We start from the raw sequence: 20,133 nt of genomic DNA, 5'->3' as shown, positions 1-20,133 counted from the left end.
ATACAAAAATCAAATAACCACAGTAAGAAAACATTAAAAAATATCATAAGCTTACACAAACATTCACTAGTCCAACACACACTTAACAAATAGTCATCATCAATCCATAGTTCCCATCAATCATGCTCAATATGATGCATGCACCTGACCTCAACTCTCAAATGCAATGTGGTACTATCCCTGAGGAAATAGCCTAAGTGTGTCCACACGACACTCTCACTTAGGAAAACTAGGCAGTAAGTGTTGAGGTCACCCTGTTGAGGACAGGCAACTCCCCCACCCCATGATGATCAACTTGAGTCTCAAGGGAGTCCGAAACCGAGTGACATACCCCCTAGTAAAAGTATTCCTCCTCACAAGAAACCATAAGTACTTACTGACAAAGTTTATACTATTTCCGTGTCATATGAAGTATGAAACATGGGCACCATCAAGTGCACTGACCATGGATGAATTAAAGATTCTAAGCCATCCCCTCCAAAGATGCTTAAAACTCTTTAACCACTCTATTTTCCCCCACCAGGGACATCCGACAAGGTTACTGCACCCCCCATGAACATACACAACATACAACTTATGAAACATGGGCACCATCAAGTGCACTGACCATGGATGAATTAAAGATTCTAAGCTATCCCCTCCAGAGATGCTTAAAACTCTTTAATCACACTATTTTCCCCCACCAGGGACATCCGACAAGGTCACTACACCCCCTATGAACATACACAACAAACAACGTATGAAACATGACCGTGGATAATTAAAGATTCTAAGTCATCCCCCTCCAAAGATGCTTAAAACTCTTTAACCACTCTATTTCCCACCAGGGATATCCAACAAGGTCACTGCACCCCCCCATGAACATACACAACATAACATCATCAACATTTCATCTCAATATCATTGTCAACATCATCTCATCTCAATGGCATTATCAACAACAACAACATTATCTCATATTAACATAATCATCAATAACAACATCAGCTCATATAGACATAATCATCAATAACAACATCATCTCATATCATTATCATCATAAACATCAACATCACCTCATATCAATTAATGTCATAAATAGAAATATCATTAGTAAGTCACACTCCGCATATACATATACAATTCATGCTTGAGATTCACACTCCCCAGGTCTTCAAACCACACAAATCTAATAGTAATGTTATTAATAAATAATAGATATGTCACATCCCATTACTCAAAAATATTGTTTTCTTGAAAACCAACATGCAACAAGGACAATCATATATCCCCATAGTTAGGTTCCTTGACCCCAACTATGGCATTAAAAGTTGTAAACTATAATAAACTCCACTCACCTATTATGAGCTCTCCTTCAGTTCCTCTTTACGTCGCTCAGAGGCCTCTCTCTCATTTACGCCCATCAGTCCAAATGTAAGATTCTATATGCCAAATTGAAGGAAATTTAATATAGATTTCAGAAACAAGGTAATGACAACATTCGGGGTCAAATACACCTGTCAAAACATAAAAGGGCTAAGGAGTGTTTTGGATTCTACAAAAAGGAAACATCATTTTGAAATTCCGATCACGTCAATGTGATTGGGGTTCAGTGAAGGTCACAAAAATAACATCAATGTTGTAAAAAGATAACTTTTACAATGTCTCATTCTCTAGGGTTTTTCAAAGGAAGTGTAAAACACCCTATTACAGTACCCAACACACAGGAGACACTAAGAGGAACTCAAACTAACTAGGAGAAGGGTTTAGAAATCAAGATTACCTCGGAGAAGCTATGAAATGGAAGATTGGAGGATTTTCTCTAATGAATCCTTGAGGAGGATTCTAAGGATTCCGCTCCGATTAAAGTGTTCCTCTTGGTGTGGGGTTCAATGGCAAGCAATGGTGGCTCGTGGCGGCCACTGATGGTCGTGGGTGGTGGAAAAATGAGGTTTTAGGGTTTGGGTGGCGTTTTGGAGAAGAGGAGAGTGAAAAATCGTATTTTTCATGCTGAGGAACGTATTTATAATCTGCAAATCTCGCTTAACGAGCTCATCTCGCTAAGCTGGAGTCCACTTTTCATGCTTAGCGCGAGAATTTGGGCTTATCGCAACTTCCTCTACACTAGGGCTCGCTTAGCGGGCCAAATCTCACTCAGCGCAATTCCCTCTCGAGTTGGAATTGCGCTTAATGCGCCCTTCTCGCTTAGCGAGACACCAAAAGTTTTATTTTCAAATTTCCAACAGTTAGACTGTGGAAATATGTCTTAGGAAGCTCCAGGAAAAATTTGAAGACGATCCAACGGTTAACGAATCCGAGATCGCGATTTTAGTGGAATAGGTTTAGGTAAAATTTAAAATGTCATAATTTCAATTTAGTTCAATAAAACTCCACATAACTCAACATCCACATCAAGAAATTCACACATGACTAATTCAAGTCATACCTCAACTCATTCAAGTCAACTATATAGTCAAATAACATGATAAATATAATTAAACATCGATTTATAAATAGTAATATTTCAGGGTGTTACAAAAAGTCTCTCTATTGAAAACAAGTTCAATACATATAGTGTATCTGAGGTGTTAAAACAAAAAAATATTCAAATAGATAATGTGACCTTATAGATAATTAATTACCTGTCAATAGATAAGATATTCAAATATATTTAAATATTAGTAGGTTAGAGATAACCTTTTTGTTGGGGCCCGACTGCTAAGGGTCAGATGTCTAGAGGGTGAACACGTGTCTCTGAGTGCCATGTAGGATGCTACATGTGTGTGGGTTTGGACAGTACATGAGATATTCAAAATTAGTTGTTATTGATATTGAAATTTATAGAGAAAGTCATAATATCATTGATAAATAATTTATAATCATCCATAATTATTAAAAAAATATATTCGACAACTCTCTTCTTATCTTTTTCTTCCTTTTATATTTTGTATAACTTATTTATCCATCTTCTTTTTTCTTTTTTTGATAAAAATTTATAGTCACTAATTTCTTAGGAATACATTATCTTTTTTTTTTCAAATTTCTTTTGAAGTGTTATATAATTTTTTATTATCAAATTTTATAGTTTTTAATTTCTTTGAGTATATTATTATATTTTTTTTTCTATTGACCATATAAATATAGTAAAATTTGGATAAGTTCGGAATATTATATGAGTTTGGAAGAATTTATGTTCAGATTCATATAATCTGTAAAATTCTTTTGAACCAATGACAACTAGGTATCATAAATATAATTAGCTTTTGATCTAATGAATTAGAGGGATTAAAAGACGAACAACATGTGAGCAAGGACAAAAAAATGTTACAAGATCTAAAACACTAGTTTTATCTTATGATACTTTCTTAATTCATACCTTATCATAATTTTGCTCTCATATTGTGTATAAATAGTAAATACAAAATTCTCTCACGTGAGTGTCACGTGCTCATTTCCCAGCTCGAAAAAAGTGAGCCAAGCTTCCCTAAAAACCACCCTCCCCGATAATAAGAAATCCTTTTGGGCTCATTCCCTCACACGCCAACGACATCTCAAATCAAAACAAAAGGCGAAGAGAGAGCAGAGGAGGAAGAAAAAAACCTTCTCTGCCCGCCAAACGCAATTTTCCCCCAAAAAGAAAGAAAAAACCCTTTCGCGCTCTCTTTTCCGAGATGACACAACCATCTCCTCCTCCGCCGCTGGCACCACCACCACCGTCGACTCCACCACCTCCTCAGCCGGCCGAGAGCGTCCGCGTTCGCTGTGCCGGCTGCCGCATGATCCTTTCTGTGGCTCCCGGCCTCACCGAATTCGCGTGCCCTACCTGCCGAATGCCGCAGATGCTTCCGCCGGAGCTCATGCCCAAGGCGGTGGCGGGCAACAACGCGGCAGCGCCGCTTCCTCCTCCTCCGTCCGCTCCGGCATCGCAGCTGTCGCAGGCTCCGGCGCACGGCATTGATCCCACTAAGATCCAGCTTCCCTGCGCCTCGTGCAAGGCCATCCTCAACGTCCCTCACGGCCTCGCGCGCTTTGCTTGCCCTCAGTGCGGGGTTGAACTCGCCGTGGATGTTTCCAAAGTCAAGCATTTCTTCCCCGTTCAGGAAGAAGTTAATGAGGTTTGTTCTCCGTTCCTTTCTCTATTATTCTCTTTGGAGGAAGTGAATTTCAGTAATTTTGAAGTGGTGAAGGGAAATTGTGCCTGGTTCACTGTGTAGGGTGATTTTAGGTTACGGTAGGGTTTCTGTTTGTACTTTAGTTCGTCATGATAGATGTGAAGACATACAATATAAAGTGCGATCGTGATTGTGGTTGATATTAGAATTTCTGTGTAGTGTGATTTTAGGTTACTATGGGATTTCTATGTGTACTTTAGTTCGTCTTGATTGATATTGGTGACATACAATATAAAGTGTGCTTGTGACTGTGGTTGATATTATAATGTTACTGTGTAGTGTGATTTTAGGTTTCATTTGGATTCCTATGTAGGTTGATTCGTCTTGATATGATAATTTTGCTGATGAAAATGAACAGCCATTATGAAGGAGGTAGAATATGCTAGATTGTTGGTTGATGAGGTAAAGCTGTTAGCAAGGATGAACGTGAATTTCAAAAAGGAAGTAGAATGTGCTTGATGGTTGATAAGGTAAAGATGTTAGTAAGTATGAACAAGCATTATAAAATGGAAGTAGGATATGCTTGATGGTTGATAAAGTAAAGATGTTAATAAGGATGAACCAGTATTACAAAGAGGAAGTAGGGTGCGTTATTTTATTTGAGGTGGAAAAAAGTGGTTTGTTAATGAGAGAAATGGGAAGTACTGCTGTTGGGAATGAGTTGAGTTGTTAAGGTACTTAATGTGTCCTGTGTTTCTATATTTTTGGTTTATTTGCCTCTTTGGTCCATCTCATGCACAGAATCTTGTCATTATTTTAGGGTGAAGATGTTTAGTGTTAGTAGTGCCTTGGTGGGTGCTGAACTGATATTAATAGAAGTTTCATGCGTTGTAGACTTGGAATTAGAGTTATTCCGCAAAGAAGTAATATTGTTTAAGGGTATTGAAATTTTACAATTATATAGCTGCCAGTCTGAAGCAATCAATGATTCATTTGACTAAACCAGCCTTATTGGTCTTTGATCTGTTATCATTTGGATGGAAGGATTTGTAGGTTAGATGAAGAGAGGATTAATTTTTGTTTTGATTAATGTTCTCCTTATTTGAGGGTATTTTAAATAAGGAGGAATAGAATGATAGATTATCATGTGAGCATTCAACCATCTATTTTTATTTTTTATAGATTTTATAACTTGGTCCATTTAGATACAAGAATTTAACCATCCACTTTTCCTACAAATCCCTCCATCCAAACCTTTGTTTAGTAGGTGGGAAGTGGGGATGTGGAAAATTTGGAATGAAATAACTTTATGCTTGCGTGGTGTAGCAGAAATATGGGCTTAAAAACAAAATGTATGGATTTTGTACTCCAAGCCAAAATTTTCATCGAAAATAATTTTCACTCTATCCTCTATTTTTTTCCTTCCCAATTTTCTCCTTCTCAACCTAGCAGACCCTAGGTGTCTTGTATAATGTTGAGAATGCCATGAGATCTGATGTTCCCTCATGCCATGTGTGAGATTACATGAGATTACGTCTATTATTCTTGATATTGTATTTAATATTAGAATATCCTATTTCCTATAAATCAGTAATTGATTGATCTTGTAATCAATACCGATTCCCTTTTTCATATTATAAATAGCATGAGGTGTGATCTACGACAACACAACATTACAGTAAAACACAGTTATATGGTATCTAGAGCTTAGGTTATTCATGACAGAAGAATAAAGAAAGTCGTTCTTCAGGCGACTTGTTTTCGCACCCAGGCTTTGGGGACCTTTCTCTCCTTCTCTGATGACCTCTTTTTGAATTTCCGGAAACTTTTCTGGTCACCACCGCTGTCCGGCCACCATTCCGACCAAATAAAATAGTGAAAGAAACAGTTAAATTTTGTGCACACCCTCGCAGTCCATTTGCAAGTATGATATAGAAAGGTTCAATAGATGAGTCCACTATGAGGCTAGGATTAGAAAGACAAGTCTGTACCACAAAATTTGGGGATGAAGTTTATTGCTAAAATTATTCTGCTAATGGTTTGTTTTAGTTGTATTTATATAGGTTATGCCTGCCTGGGGCCTGGATTGTTCTTTCCAATCAATGTTTTTTCTGTTTTCTTTCTTACCTCTTGTTTTTCTAAGTGTACTTAGGACTTAAGAGGTTCCTGATTCTACTGTTTTGCATGCAAGTTTATGCATGTATGTGTATTTATTTCATATTTTGGATCTTCTACTCTGATTTTGTTTTTGAAAAGGAAAATTAATCTTTGAACATAAAATTACCCTCCTGGCAAAAAAATAAAATAAAATGGATGGCTTCCTACCTCCCTCTTGACATTTATTCATTTCTCCAATAGTCCAGTGACATTTCCTTCCTTTTATTAATTTATATCTTGTCTGTCAGTTTTTTTGTGAAGGTCCGTTGTTTCAAAAAATGGTATTTGTATATTTTATAGTTCTTATTTATATTTTTGTTTTTTTATTATGCATTAAATTAATTCAGGTTGCTGTTGAAGTGGAGCGGGATGAAGATGAAGGTGGCATGGTTGGAGAAACATTTACAGATTATGTGAGTTACTAATTTTTTCCTTTCGACAGCATTGTATGCTAGAACTTTGTTTTGGCTGCATTCATTTGTTATTTCAAGTTATGAAAGCAATGCCTCCTTGTGCAGCGGCCGCCAAAAATATCTATTGGACCTCCACATCCAGATCCTGTTGTGGAGACATCTTCGTTGTCTGCAGTGCAGCCTCCTGAGCCAACTTATGATCCAAAAATTAAAGATGATTTGGAAAGTTCAAAGGCTTTATCTTGCTTGCAAATTGAGACATTGGTCTATGCTTGTCAGGTTTCTTCTATAATTGACAATATATGTTTATGTTTTGTTTTACATTTCTTGTGTATGATGTTATTTTTGTGACAGAGACACCTCCAACACCTCTCAAATGGAGCTAGGGCAGGGTTTTTTATTGGAGATGGTGCTGGTGTAGGTAAAGGTCGAACTATTGCAGGGCTGATTTGGGAAAACTGGCATCACTATAGGAGGAAAGCATTGTAAGTTTGCTTAGCGGTACCCACATGCAGTCAAGATTCATGCTTTGAGTGTACCTTTATGCATGTTTATCTGAACATATGTAGCTATACCATGAGAGTTTAATTGTTTGGATACTTTTGTCGCGTTTCCAATGATCTTACACAGGTGGATTTCTGTTGGTTCAGACTTGAAGTTTGATGCTAGAAGAGACTTGGATGATGTAGGTGCAACATGCATTGAAGGTAATTCCTTGACAATTTCTGTGGTGTGTGTTAATTAACCTGTTTGTCCATTATGTTAAATAGATAACTATTGCAAAAATAATTCTAATTATGATTTTTTTGTTGATATATATATATATATATATATATTTGTTTAAATTCTTGTGCATGTGAGTAGTTCATGGGGTAGTAGTTTTTTCAAATATATCACACACTGGGAGTTTAGATGTGTAGGTGGGTGGTTCATGGCCAGTGATTCCCAATAAGTTCAACACTGTTACAATTCAACGATTCATTTATTTTGGGAATCTTCTTAGATATGTAGTCTTACCTTTGTTTGTACAGAATGTTAGAGATTCTTTTATTTTGGGAATCTTCCTAGATATACGCCTTGCCTTTTTTTGTACAGAAAGATTGGAATGTATTGGGCCCACCATGGCGGTGTCATAAGGAGCAATGACGTGTTTATATTGGGCCACCTACCATATTATCTATGCACCAAGCCTCATAGTACTAGACATGAGGGATGTATTGGGAAAAACTCAAGTGCCAAGTCCCACATTAACTAGAGATAATGCCATGATAATGTATCTAAGTGGGGGGCAACCCTCACCCTTGCTTTTGGGGTTGAGTTAGGTTTAAACCCAGATTCTAAGACATCCAAACAATACATCTTTTTCAGTTTTCTCTCTATTTGTCTTTTATTTCTATCCTACCTATTGCTTTCTTTTGCATTTCTTTCTTTCACTAATTCACTTCTATCCAGAGCATTAGTGTTAAAAAGCCTGGACTTGTACTAGTTGCACTATACTAGTTTGACCTAGACTTTTAGGTAGCCGATGGTTGACAGGTTAGAAGTGGACAAAACATAAGACATGGGTTCTGTTTTGTGTTTGGTTCATTTTAAAAGTTGAATATATTAGAACATAAGATTAAAAAAGCTGTATATTTTGATTCCATTAAGGGGTACAGACTGTTCCATTCCAAATGATTCTACAATATATATAGATTGTACTGGTGGTGCGATGCCCCTTACATGTCCTGCTGTTGTGTTGGATCATATGCACTAGCTGCTTTATGACAGATCATTTGTTATTATCCTTCTCTTGTGTACATTCTTATCTCTAATCATGGTTTTTTTAATTCAAACAATGAAAGCTCTCTGTTGCTTTGTTATCTACCTGGGAGAAATTTTCTTTTGCAGTCCATTTCAGGTGTTTGTGTAACTGTGTTGTAGACTTTAGTTTAAAAAGTTATGGTAATTATTTTATTGATATTATAGACATTGTTATTACAAATTAAATATCTTCCTTTTCTTCCCCTCTATCCAGTGCATGCTTTGAACAAACTGCCTTATTCTAAGCTTGATTCAAAGTCTGTTGGGGTCAGGGAGGGAGTTGTTTTTTCGACGTACAATAGCCTTATAGCATCTTCTGAGAAAGGTCGTTCTCGTCTCCAGCAGCTTGTACAGTGGTGTGGACCAGGGTTTGACGGTCTTATAATTTTTGACGAGGTATGGAAATATTTTCTTATGTCAATTGATATTTCCGATGTTTATGTTGATAGTCTTTAATTGTTATTTCAAGTGCTTCTTGGATTCAATATTTAAATTCTTCACCTTTTTGTTACTAAGGTTTAAATGGTTCATTGCAGTGTCACAAAGCAAAAAATTTGGTCCCTGAATCTGGCAGTCAGCCAACACGAACCGGAGAAGCAGTGGTTGATATCCAGGTTTGTTCTTTGTTCCAATTGTTTGAAATTGTTAGGAGCCAAGAATCAGAATGGGAAAGAAAAGAGATTTTATTGAATAGTAAGAAAAGAACACAACATAGGAGAGAAAACTCTCCTCCAAGGGTTTCCCCTTCAGAAAGGATTTTTCCTTTCACAAAGTGCTAATGCTCAATTACAAATTATCCAAATCTGAATCTTTTCTATCCTTCTTCCCTTCTTTATATCTAATAAACCCCTGTAACTAACTAACTAACTAACTAACTTATTAATAGTCTAACTATGTTAACTAACTTTCCCTTCTCCTTATATCCTAATATACACTCCTCCTAAAAATCAACCTTGCCCTCATGGTTGGAATTTGAAAACTGAAATGGCACACTTCCTCAAGTTTTCTCCTTTCCATCTGAAATTTTCTTTGCTATTCAGCCTTTCACCAGGCTTCCTCAGCCAATGCAATCTGACGAGCAAGTTCTTGTCTCTGTCGTACTTGCTGCTCGTCATGCTCAGCTCATTTGCAGTCCTCTTTGCCTTTTGTAGTGTTGATGCTGAAAACTTTTGCATTGCAATCCCTGAGTCAACCCTTGATGTATAGTTTGTGGGTGCCAAATGGATGGCTCTTAGTAGAGTTTTAATACAGTCTTGCCACTATTCAGCCTCATAATGTGTATGAGCTAAATATAGAAGTATTTGAGAGTCTGTATTGTAATAAAACTTCCACAAGCAGTTTTGATAAATTTTCACAGCCAAAGTAAAATTCCCCCGAGCAAAATAAACATATGCCTAATTTATCCACACATCAGGCATCTGGAACAAAGCACTACCAATGGCAGCTTCTTGAACCTGTGTAAAGATATCATTTGACACATCTAAATGGCCCTTTTCCACTAAGATTACCTTGGTACCATTGGCAGCATATAAATTAGAAGAATGCTGAATCAGAACTCTGGTATAAAGTTCTTTGGCCTTTTTCCAAATGAGTAGCTTCTAGCTTTGGGTTTCTCTTCTCATTGCGAACTGCTGCAATGTAGTTCCAGTTTCCCTGTAGTGACTTTATTGCCCTTAGCATCTCAGACGATGATTTACTAGTTGCAAGTGGGTTGGTGTCTAGCGTTTTGGCTGAGATGCCAAAATTCCTTAGCTTTGTCAGCAAAGAAGACCCTCTCTTTGAGAAGTTGTAGCTTTGTCTGTGAGCTTGCATCTGGGGCGCCTGGTGGTGGTGTAGGTGCAAACAGTCTCCATATAATCCCAATTTCCATGGCTGTGGGTTTCATAAAGAAACCATTATCACCCTCAACTTCTATGACATTTACTACCCAAGAATGAGATTCTTTGATGTAATTGCGAAATCCCCTTCTTGTTCCTGTATTTTCTGCTGCAGATTCTTAGCCTCTTCCACCCTGATCTCATCTACCACCTCGACCTCAATGGTTTTCGAGTCTTTGTCTTTGAGACCAAGCTCCTTCCCACTGGTGGGTTCAATTTTCTCATTGGCAGAACCCTCAAGGGCTTTCACTGAATCATTGTCTTGCTGTGACTTTGTTACCCACACACCCTACTGCAAAGTTGATACTGTTTGCATGGGTTGTTTGTCCTCTTTTTTGAACTCAAGACTCATGCCCTTTTTCTTGATCAGCAATTATAGCATCTATTTGATCTCTTTAATTACCTCAATGGTTTTCTTGGTCTTGATTTCAGAGGGCTCCTCCTCCTCCATGGTTTCTTCCCTTTTAAACCTCAAGAACGTTTTCTGAACTTTTTAGTTGTCCATGCTTCAACTCGGAAATGCTGATTTTGCAAGAATGATGGTGCAACCCACAAAATTTGGGTTCCTCTTCCTCACTGTCCTCGCTAGACCCATTACTGTCACTGTTCTCCTCTTCCGACTTCTTGTCTTTGTTGACTGAGTTTTCCCCACCATCTGAAGGTGTCTTTCCTTTCTTGAATTCAAGAAGTAATTCCTTGATTTGCCTCATGTCCAACAATCTTTCTTTTATGAGATCCATGTCTGTAATCACCTTTCCATGCTCACTAGCCAATTTCTCCAAAACACTCACTCTGCTCTCTATCGTGCAACTCGAATTCGACAAGTCGGACCAATTGTTAGGAGACAAGAATCAGAATGGGAAAGAAAAGATAGATTTTATTGAATAGTAAGAAAAGAACAAAACATATGAAAGAAAACTCTCGTCCAAGGGTTTCCTCTTCACAAAGGATTTCTCCTTTCACAAAGAGCTAATGCTCAATTACCAATTATCCAAATCTGAATCTCTCCTATCCTTCTTCCCCTATTTATATCTAATAAACCCCTTTAGCTCACTAATTAACTAACTTATTAATAGTCTAACTATGTTAACTGACTTTCCCTGCTCCTTATATCCTCACAGAAATGATGACCAGAAGTTTCTATATTGTTTGTGTTGTTTTCTTATGTGAGTTTACGTTGAGGTGGGTCTTCATTCATCGGAAAGATATATTTCTATTGTTTTTTAAATATACTTTTGGTGATACTTCTAATCCCCATTCTTCGTTATTTTTCTATGTAGTATTTTTTTGAATATTTTTAATATAGTGAATCTAAATGAACAGTCTATAAGTTAAGTGATATCTAAGCAGAAAGAAAGATAACAGTGGTCTGATTTAATATGCCTAGTACATGCAACTTGTAGAAAGTCCAGAGGCAAAAATTCTGAAATTTATTTTTTCAATAAAAATAGTTTAAAACCAGTGGTGTAAAAGAAACATATCCATGTTAAATAAACTTCCATGGCCATTCAGAAACTTCAGTTTTGGGCCATTAGATAATATGAAGGTTTTTTTACTTGGTGGTAGTGTGCTTTGAAGTTTATGAATAGTGACTCAGTTCTAGCAAATTCCAATCCTAACTAATTTATGAACTGACTTAGTCTACTCCTTGGTACCGCCTATTACAAAGAGTCCCATGCTGTGTACTTGAACATGTACCACATACAAAACTTTATAACAGTCCTTGTAATACTGGTTCTGATCCTAGCTAGTTGGTTAATGAATGATTGTTGATGTTGGAAATTTGCGATTTGTGGTATCTATGGTCACAAAAGGCAATACTGCAGTATAGATTACTGCATTACATTGATAAGAACTATGCTTGTGTTTGCTAAAACATTTACTGTTCATTCACGTTTGTAGTTTTTGCATAGGAAAGGAGTGCAAGTGATTGTGGAAGTCTGCTTATTTGTGTAGTATCTTAAGTTTTCATTGTGTCTTTGTACTATAAATGTGTTTGGTTCTGCCCAGCAGTTTCTTTGGTGGATTCATGAAGGGATTCAAAGCACATCTAATCTTGATTCTTCAAACATACATTATTAGATAACTTGATACATGCTCTTCACTAAGTTGATTATTTATTATTTAATACGATCGTAAATAGACAATTAGCTACTAAGTTTTTTACACCATCAAAAGCATATTGGTTTCAAGTGGTTGATCTGTAAGGAAACACAAAGTGGTCGTTTTATAGTTGGTAAAATTGAAAATTTTGGATGCAATTTTGGTCTCATAACAAAAGTTTTACTATCTTACTATCTCAAACAATCCATTCCACCCTTCGCGTAAGATGAGTACTAATAGGAAATAAACAGTTTTATTTTCTTTTTATGTTTTGAAATGAGAATGACTTATATACAATTATCCGTTATCTTTTTGCCTATTTTGCAAAAAGATTGTCTCCTTATGCCCTCCCCCCCTCTCATGTATGTCTCCTACTTTATCCGCAGTGTCACATTAATGTGTATGTTGAAGTCAAATTATTACTTTGCAATATTTAGCATTGAAATTGTGGGTAAAAATGTGGTTTCTGAGTTATTGCAGTCTAATTTCACAGGATCGACTACCTGAAGCTCGTGTTGTTTATTGCTCAGCAACTGGAGCATCTGAACCTCGCAATATGGGTTATATGGTTCGACTTGGTCTTTGGGGAGATGGGACTTCATTCATTGATTTCCGTGAATTTCTAGGTAGTTTGTTATCCATCCTTTTCCTATTTTTTTTAAGGAAATACAATTTAACTAGTGATCTTCATCTCTCTCTCTCTCTCTCTCTCTAAACTTGCTTTGTCTATTTGATTCATTCATAAATAATTTTTTTGATAAATCCATTGGTGCACTTTTTTTGCCTTTCAAATGCCTATTGCTGCAACATTTTGGAGGTATATCATGTTGGTCTAACGGATGATGTATTTACTTTCATTTACATACTGCTCTTTGTTTGATAATCATTTTTTACCTATATTATTATTACTTTACTAGCATTTATGAATACTAGTAATATTTTATGATTAACAACCGTTTATGATAGATAACTAATATTTTATGATTGTTTGTGAATAATATTTTATAGCTACATAGTATAAAATGCTCAAGAATTTCTTATATCGTTCCTATATGTGTTTGTTGCCCATGATAGCTCCATCTCCTAAGTCTGAAATTAACTATTCAAATTTATACCTCCAGGAGCTCTTGACAGAGGGGGTGTTGGAGCTCTTGAATTAGTTGCCATGGACATGAAAGCAAGGTTGTATTATTTTCATGTACACACCATCCCTCATCCTTAATGAACATGCTTACGAAAGATTTGCTTCATTTATCTTATTGTAGGGGTATGTATTTATGTCGGACTCTTAGCTATGAGGGTGCAGAGTTTGAAGTTATCGAGGCACCATTAGAAGATAAAATGATGGTATGAAACAAATTTGTTTACTTGTGCTATTATTTATCGAAACTGTAATTTATTTACTGTAGAAATAATGGAAATTATCTGGTAAAATATTGACTGGCATCTGAAAATAATAATCAGTAGACTATAAGCTAATAGAAAGAGAGCTACATCAACCAGTTTTGTTTTTTAGTTTTGTGACATGGGATAGAATAATAAGCCTCTTCTCTTTCTGACAAATTGGCTTGTGTTTAATTTGGTTTTTGCTTGTCAAAATCATATTTATTTGTATCAACAAATACCAACATTATACACTGTCATGCATGCATGTATGTATGTATATTTCTCATATATGATAGGTATTTAAGTATGTGAAATTAGGAATGCGCTTTCTCTTTCTCTTTTGTGTATTGCTTTCTGGATGCTGATTGTTCGACATTCTTTTCATATAATTATAACATGTATAGTTATCTATATTATCTGTAGATGAAATTAATTTATCCTTTGAATTCAATATTTTCATTTGATGATCTTATTTATTATTCATCTCAAACTTAGGAAATGTATAAAAAGGCAGCAGAATTTTGGGCTGAATTACGTGTAGAATTGCTGTCAGCCAGTGCCTTCCTAAATGATAAACCAAATTCTAGTCAACTATGGCGATTATACTGGGCAAGCCACCAGGTATTGAAGTTTATGTGATACCCAAATGCACTATCTGTATTTTGATTCTCTTGTTTGTCAGTCTTTGCACTAATATTCATTGACTTTTTTGTTTGTTATTGCTCCTTGTAATTCTGTAGCGTTTCTTTAGACACATGTGTATGTCTGCTAAAGTCCCTGCTGCTGTGAGACTAGCGCATAAAGCATTAGTTGAAGAAAAATGTGTAGTCATTGGTCTTCAGAGTACTGGAGAAGCAAGGACAGAGGAAGCTGTGACAAAATATGTGTGTATTTGAATTCTCTGTTCATTTCCACATAAAGCAATTTTGTTTTCTGCAGTTCAGTTCCTCACTTGCTTTAGTTTTTTGGATAGGGTTCTGAACTTGATGACTTTGTTTCTGGACCTCGAGAATTACTGCTTAAATTTGTGGAAGAAAATTACCCATTACCGGAAAAACCTGAACTTCTCCCAGGTTTGAGACTTGTTTTGCTTAATGATTTTCATTTTTTTTCTAGTTATTGTGCGTTTAGTTGCTCTTCTGTTGTAGGAGAGGATGGGGTAAAAGAACTTCAACGGAAGAGGCATTCTGCAACTCCTGGTGTTTCAGTAAAAGGAAGGGTTAGAAAAGTAGCCAAGTGGCAACCTCCTAGTGATGCTGAAAGTGATGAAGAATCTGAATGTGAGTTTCTTCGAAACAAATTTTGAAGAATCCTATGCACTTCCTTGTTCCTCTTGTGCTTCTGCTGTGTATGGTATTTAGGCATTTTTCCTATTACCAATATCCAAGACTGTAGCCCCCTATGTTGGGTCAGCTAAATTGAACAAATGAAACCGTTTTGCTATTTAGGAAGTCAAATATTCAGAAATCTATTTAGATGATCTCTCTCTGTTTGGTTCTCTTTTTTCTTTTAACCAGTCTTCTTTTTTCTTTAACCAGACTATCTTCCAGTTGATCAACTTTACATACTGCAAACTTTTGGTCTTCTCTTTTACATGACCAAACCACCATAGGTTGGTTTGTGTCATCTTTCTCTCCATAGGTCATGCACTATTTTCTCTCAAAACCACTAACACAGTTGCTCCTGATCTAATTTTTTTTTTTGAGGGGGTATGTTCATTCATTCGGCACAAAATTCTCATCTCTAATATTTTCGCTCTTTTTGGCTTTTTAATCTCTTATCATTTTATAACCATAAAACACTTAGTCTTGTATCTGTACTGTAGCGAGAGTTTGGTTGGCAGCTTGATGTCACAATTCACATTTCAAACATTTTCTCACTTCATCTACCTTGCTTCAATTGGGTTACATATCTCTCAGTTTTCTTGCCACTTTATAAAATAGTAGCATGATGCCTAAACCTTGCAACTTGTGGTAGTATGTATTTATCAGACAATGAAATAAAAAACTGTGGTATTATATGGTCCTCCCCTCAATTGCCAAACTTGGATTCCTAAGAGTCAATCTTTACTTAATTGAAAACTGTTCATTTCCAAATACTCACTCCACAGTTTAAGTATACAATGTACTCAATCTTTCAATTCTTCTATTAGGAGTATTACAACAACAACAACAACAACAACGCCTTATCCCACTAGGTGGGGTCGGCTACATGGATCAACTTCCGCCATAATGTTCTATCAAGTACCATAATGTTCTATTAGGAGTATTAATGTTGTGAAATTTATATTCCAATGATTCTTAGGATTCAGAAAATTCCAATGTTGTGGAACTCTTACAATCGTAATAATCCGACCTTGCCATCCATTGCACTTGGATGAGCAACTAAACTTATGGAAATACCCAGCCCAAACCCAGACAATACCAGCCTGCACTTGGATGAGCTGATAAACTTCAAAAAATACCCAGTCCAAACCCAGAAGATACCAGCCTACACCATAATGGAACCTAACTTTGTAATAGTACCTCTGGTACTTCTTTTAATTATATATATATTTATCTTTGCCAATCAAAAAAAAAAAAAAAAAAATAACCCTTGGTGTTGCAACTAGGATTGATAGACAGAGACCCTCTATTACTAAATTGTATGCTTGGAAAAATTAGAGGCGATGTACAGAATCATAACTCTAATAATGTGTTTGGATGAGAAATTTTAAGAGTGACTCATTTTTCAGGGAATTTTAAATGCTTTGGTTTGAAATATGTTGTTTGGACTTTGGATGGAGAATTTAAAAACAAAATTGTAATTCTAGTAATTCTTGAATATCAAATTCCACCAAAAAAGTAAGAATATGAAAATTTTCATGCTCACTTTCCACTGCCCAATAAATACAAAGGCAACAGTTTCATAATGTACTATAAAGGATAAGGATGCCAATTAATTGACTTTTTCTAAAGGAATGTTATTCTATTGAGAAAAAAATGTTAGAGTTTATTGTTCTTTTTATAGAGTTTACAAAGAGAAAACTACAAGATAGGGAATTATTCATAATAAAAGCATATTCTAAAGTGAAGAAGCAGTACCACCATGAAAATTCTAATTGGTGGAAACACCCTTGAAGATGCAGGTATTCCTTTCCAACCCTAAAACCATTAAAATCCAATAAACAGAACATTGCTACAAGATTTCTTTTCCTTCTTACCAAACCCTTGAAACAAATTTGTAGAAACTGATCCAACCTACTAGGATATACCGAATGCTCATCAGTTTATTCTAAAGCGGTCACACAACTAGGCAGTGTTAAAATAAATGAGGCACAGTTTCTATGTAGAAGTGACAGACATGTCAGCATGAAGAGTCCTGTGAGGCCACCTTACCTTCAAAAATCATTAGTCTTAATACTTCTGAGTAAAGTTGTCACAACAAGAGCTTTGATTGCTTTGAAAAAATGTTTTCAACTCGTTTTTACTTTGCAGTCTGTTATCAAATATTGGTATAGGAAATGGTGAAAACAATATTCTTCATTTTCTGTAACATTTGAAAACAGGAAACAAAGTCAAAATAAGGTGTCATTTTTTTTTAGTTGTTATTGAAAACAGAAAACATATCCTTAAACCAAGAGGCCCTTAGAATTTGAAATTGGCTCAACTGAGGCAAAAATTGACTTCTTGTAGGAGAATGTTTGAGAAACTGAAAAATTTGCAAGAATAGTTTTAATTATATACCAGTCCCTATTTTCCAATTACTGGTTGAAACTTGGAATGCATTAAATATGATTTCTGTGACAAATTGTTAGCAGACAGTAGTTGATTGAGGGTTTGAATTCACATGATATATGACTGAAAGGATTTGTTGATGCCTAAAAGTGCACTGACCGCTGTATCATGTAACCATGTTTTTTTTTTCTTGTTCCATATTGAGTCAGTGCCATTGATATGTGATCATTCCATTTTGCTGTGTTATGTGTTTTTAGCTGACCTCACCTAGTGGGATAAGGCTTATTTGTTGTTGTTGCTTGTTATGTTTTTATTCATTTGGTTCACACTTCATTGGGTATGGAGCCTGTTTCCTTACTTGGGCATGTCATCCTTAAAGGCAGTATTATGATTAATTAAATATAATTTCTTTACTCTCATGATATCTTTTTTTTAAAATCTAATGTGTGAAATTTGATGGTTTTAGAACACATTTGAAACTTGCTGGGTTGCTTATTTACATTATTAAGTTTCCTCTGGTTTGGTGCAGCTGACTCTGGCATTGAATCTACTGACTCTGATGATGAGTTTCAAATATGTGAAATTTGCACTACAGAGGAGGTACTTCTACTTTTTTAAATATCTTGAATTGTTTCAATACTTGGGATGCAGGAATCACTTACTTTTCCCTGCAGGAAAGGAAAAAATTGCTACAGTGTTCCTGCTGCGGTAAATTAGTCCATTCCACATGCCTGATGCCACCAATTGGTGATATAGTTCCTGAAGAGTGGTCATGCCATTTGTGTAAGGAGAAAACAGATGAATATCTTCAAGCTAGACAGGCCTACATAGCCGAACTTCAGAAGAGGTATAGAATTTAAACATTTCTCTTGAATTATTGGGGTCTTGTTTGCATGGCTTAAAATTATCATTTTATGTTGAGTAACTGATTTCGAAAGAAACTGGTTGTAAAAGACACATTATCTTCTATCAACCAAATTAAATGGGAGAAAAATAATGATTGATGAATGTTTTTTTTTTTTCTACATTATTTCAGGTATGATGCAGCCTTGGAACGAAAGACAAAAATATTAGAGATAATTCGTTCTTTGGATCTTCCAAATAATCCTTTGGATGATATTGTTGACCAGGTAGTGAACATTGCTTGATTCACAACAGAACTATTAAAATACAATGTTTAAAGTTTATTTTAAAATGTCGGCGTCAGAAGAACTGTTTAAATATTTTTGAAGTTAATTTTAAAATGATAGCATACCATCTACCTTTTTAAAATGAAGTATGGAGCTGCTATGAGGAAGTCAGAATTATGTTCTCAATTCTGTGATCAGGAAGTAATGACGAAGAACAATTTTTATAGCCAATATTTGCTATTATAAACCTACATTAGGCTGTGAGATTGGAAAATATCAGCTCATTGAGTGATGATGATGCCTATGCTATGTGATGATGCATGTTCTCTTATAATACTTGAGAATTTTAGACAAAATAAAAGCTAACTAAACTGGTAGGCTGGCTGTTAAGACTGTAATACTTTGATAAGCCTTTGCACTAATTGAAATAGTTTAGTGGGGTCTGATGTAAATTTCATTTATTAATGTGTTGAAAAGAGTGTACTAGAAATTGTTTTGCTAACATTACTCCATAAAATTAAAAATGCTCAATAAGATATTAAGTACATAACCTTGTGCAATTAACTTGATTTTCCAGGCCCAAACATTTGAAGAAATGCCTCCTTCACTTTTCTGTATCATTGGTGGATGATCTTTTTGTCTTGTTCATTAATATGATAATGTTAAAGATAGAGAAAAGTATGAAAGTAGTTATAATATTTTATACTATTTTATAGATAGCTCTGTCAAATATATTTATATATTCTGCTCTCTCGTAACATTATTATATAATAAGTAGTAACATGAAAGGATCTAAGTCTTATATTGGAGAGAGAGAATATCACTAACAGAATTGAGGTGAAGTGAAATATTATTCAACCCTATGAGAAAAGGTTTCACCTTAGTTTATATAGGCAGTTACACAGATGTAACTGTCAACTAACTCTAACTGTCAACTGACTCTAGTCAGTTTACTACAGCTGTACAATACTGAAGTTAATTCTATACATAGAAGAAGGAAAAACAGTCTATCAAGTAAATATACTCCTATACCCCCCTGCAAGCTCATGAGAGGTTGTAAGTGAACTTTTCAGCCACCCTGAGCTTGGATCTGTAAGTAGAAAATTTGGAAGGAGTCATAGCCTTTGTCAAAATATCAGCCTTCTGATCAATGGCAGGAACGTGAACCACTTGAAGTTGCTTCTCCTAAACTTTTTCTCTAGCAAAGAAGAGATCCAGTTCCATATGCTTGGTTCGAGAGTGCATAACAGGATTGTGAGCAAGAGCAACAGTGCTCTGATTTTCACAAAAGATGACTGGAGAGTAATAAGGAGTGTGCAGTGTTCAGACTGCAGTGACCTAATCCATGTAACTTCTGCAGTGGCTAAGGCTAGACTGCAATATTCAGCCTCTGTACTGGACCTTGCAACAACAGACTGTTTCTTTGACCACCAAGAAACTAAATTTGAGCCAAAAAT

The 20,133-nt window shown here is 35.7% G+C and overlaps 1 protein-coding gene across 2 annotated transcripts in view; it reads left to right on the top strand.

Moving 5' to 3' along the window:
- Nucleotides 1-3,486: 3,486 nt before the first annotated feature.
- The window catches only part of LOC100808670 (protein FORGETTER 1), a 41,335-nt gene continuing 24,688 nt past the window's right edge, over nucleotides 3,487-20,133 (top strand). The window contains exons 1-17 of one of the 2 annotated variants that reach the window (XR_001385058.3): nucleotides 3,487-4,094; nucleotides 6,596-6,661; nucleotides 6,767-6,940; nucleotides 7,016-7,146; nucleotides 7,292-7,368; nucleotides 8,679-8,860; nucleotides 9,001-9,078; nucleotides 12,938-13,070; nucleotides 13,566-13,626; nucleotides 13,710-13,791; nucleotides 14,326-14,451; nucleotides 14,571-14,714; nucleotides 14,804-14,903; nucleotides 14,979-15,110; nucleotides 18,076-18,146; nucleotides 18,221-18,393; nucleotides 18,583-18,676. Coding sequence is in view for 1 of the 2 variants with exons in the window: in XM_003545691.5 (XP_003545739.1) it covers nucleotides 3,651-4,094; nucleotides 6,596-6,661; nucleotides 6,767-6,940; nucleotides 7,016-7,146; nucleotides 7,292-7,368; nucleotides 8,679-8,860; nucleotides 9,001-9,078; nucleotides 12,938-13,070; nucleotides 13,566-13,626; nucleotides 13,710-13,791; nucleotides 14,326-14,451; nucleotides 14,571-14,714; nucleotides 14,804-14,903; nucleotides 14,979-15,110; nucleotides 18,076-18,146; nucleotides 18,221-18,393; nucleotides 18,583-18,676 (2,268 nt within the window). In the remaining variant the exon portion in view is untranslated. The remainder of the gene's footprint in view (nucleotides 4,095-6,595; nucleotides 6,662-6,766; nucleotides 6,941-7,015; nucleotides 7,147-7,291; nucleotides 7,369-8,678; nucleotides 8,861-9,000; nucleotides 9,079-12,937; nucleotides 13,071-13,565; nucleotides 13,627-13,709; nucleotides 13,792-14,325; nucleotides 14,452-14,570; nucleotides 14,715-14,803; nucleotides 14,904-14,978; nucleotides 15,111-18,075; nucleotides 18,147-18,220; nucleotides 18,394-18,582; nucleotides 18,677-20,133) is intronic. The other variant, XM_003545691.5, reaches the window with a different exon arrangement.

This window comes from Glycine max, chromosome 15, assembly GCF_000004515.6.
Source record: "Glycine max cultivar Williams 82 chromosome 15, Glycine_max_v4.0, whole genome shotgun sequence".
Taxonomy (NCBI): Eukaryota; Viridiplantae; Streptophyta; class Magnoliopsida; order Fabales; family Fabaceae; genus Glycine; species Glycine max.
The sequence above is the reverse complement of the archived record's forward strand: the minus strand, read 5'-3'. Positions and strand labels throughout refer to the sequence as shown.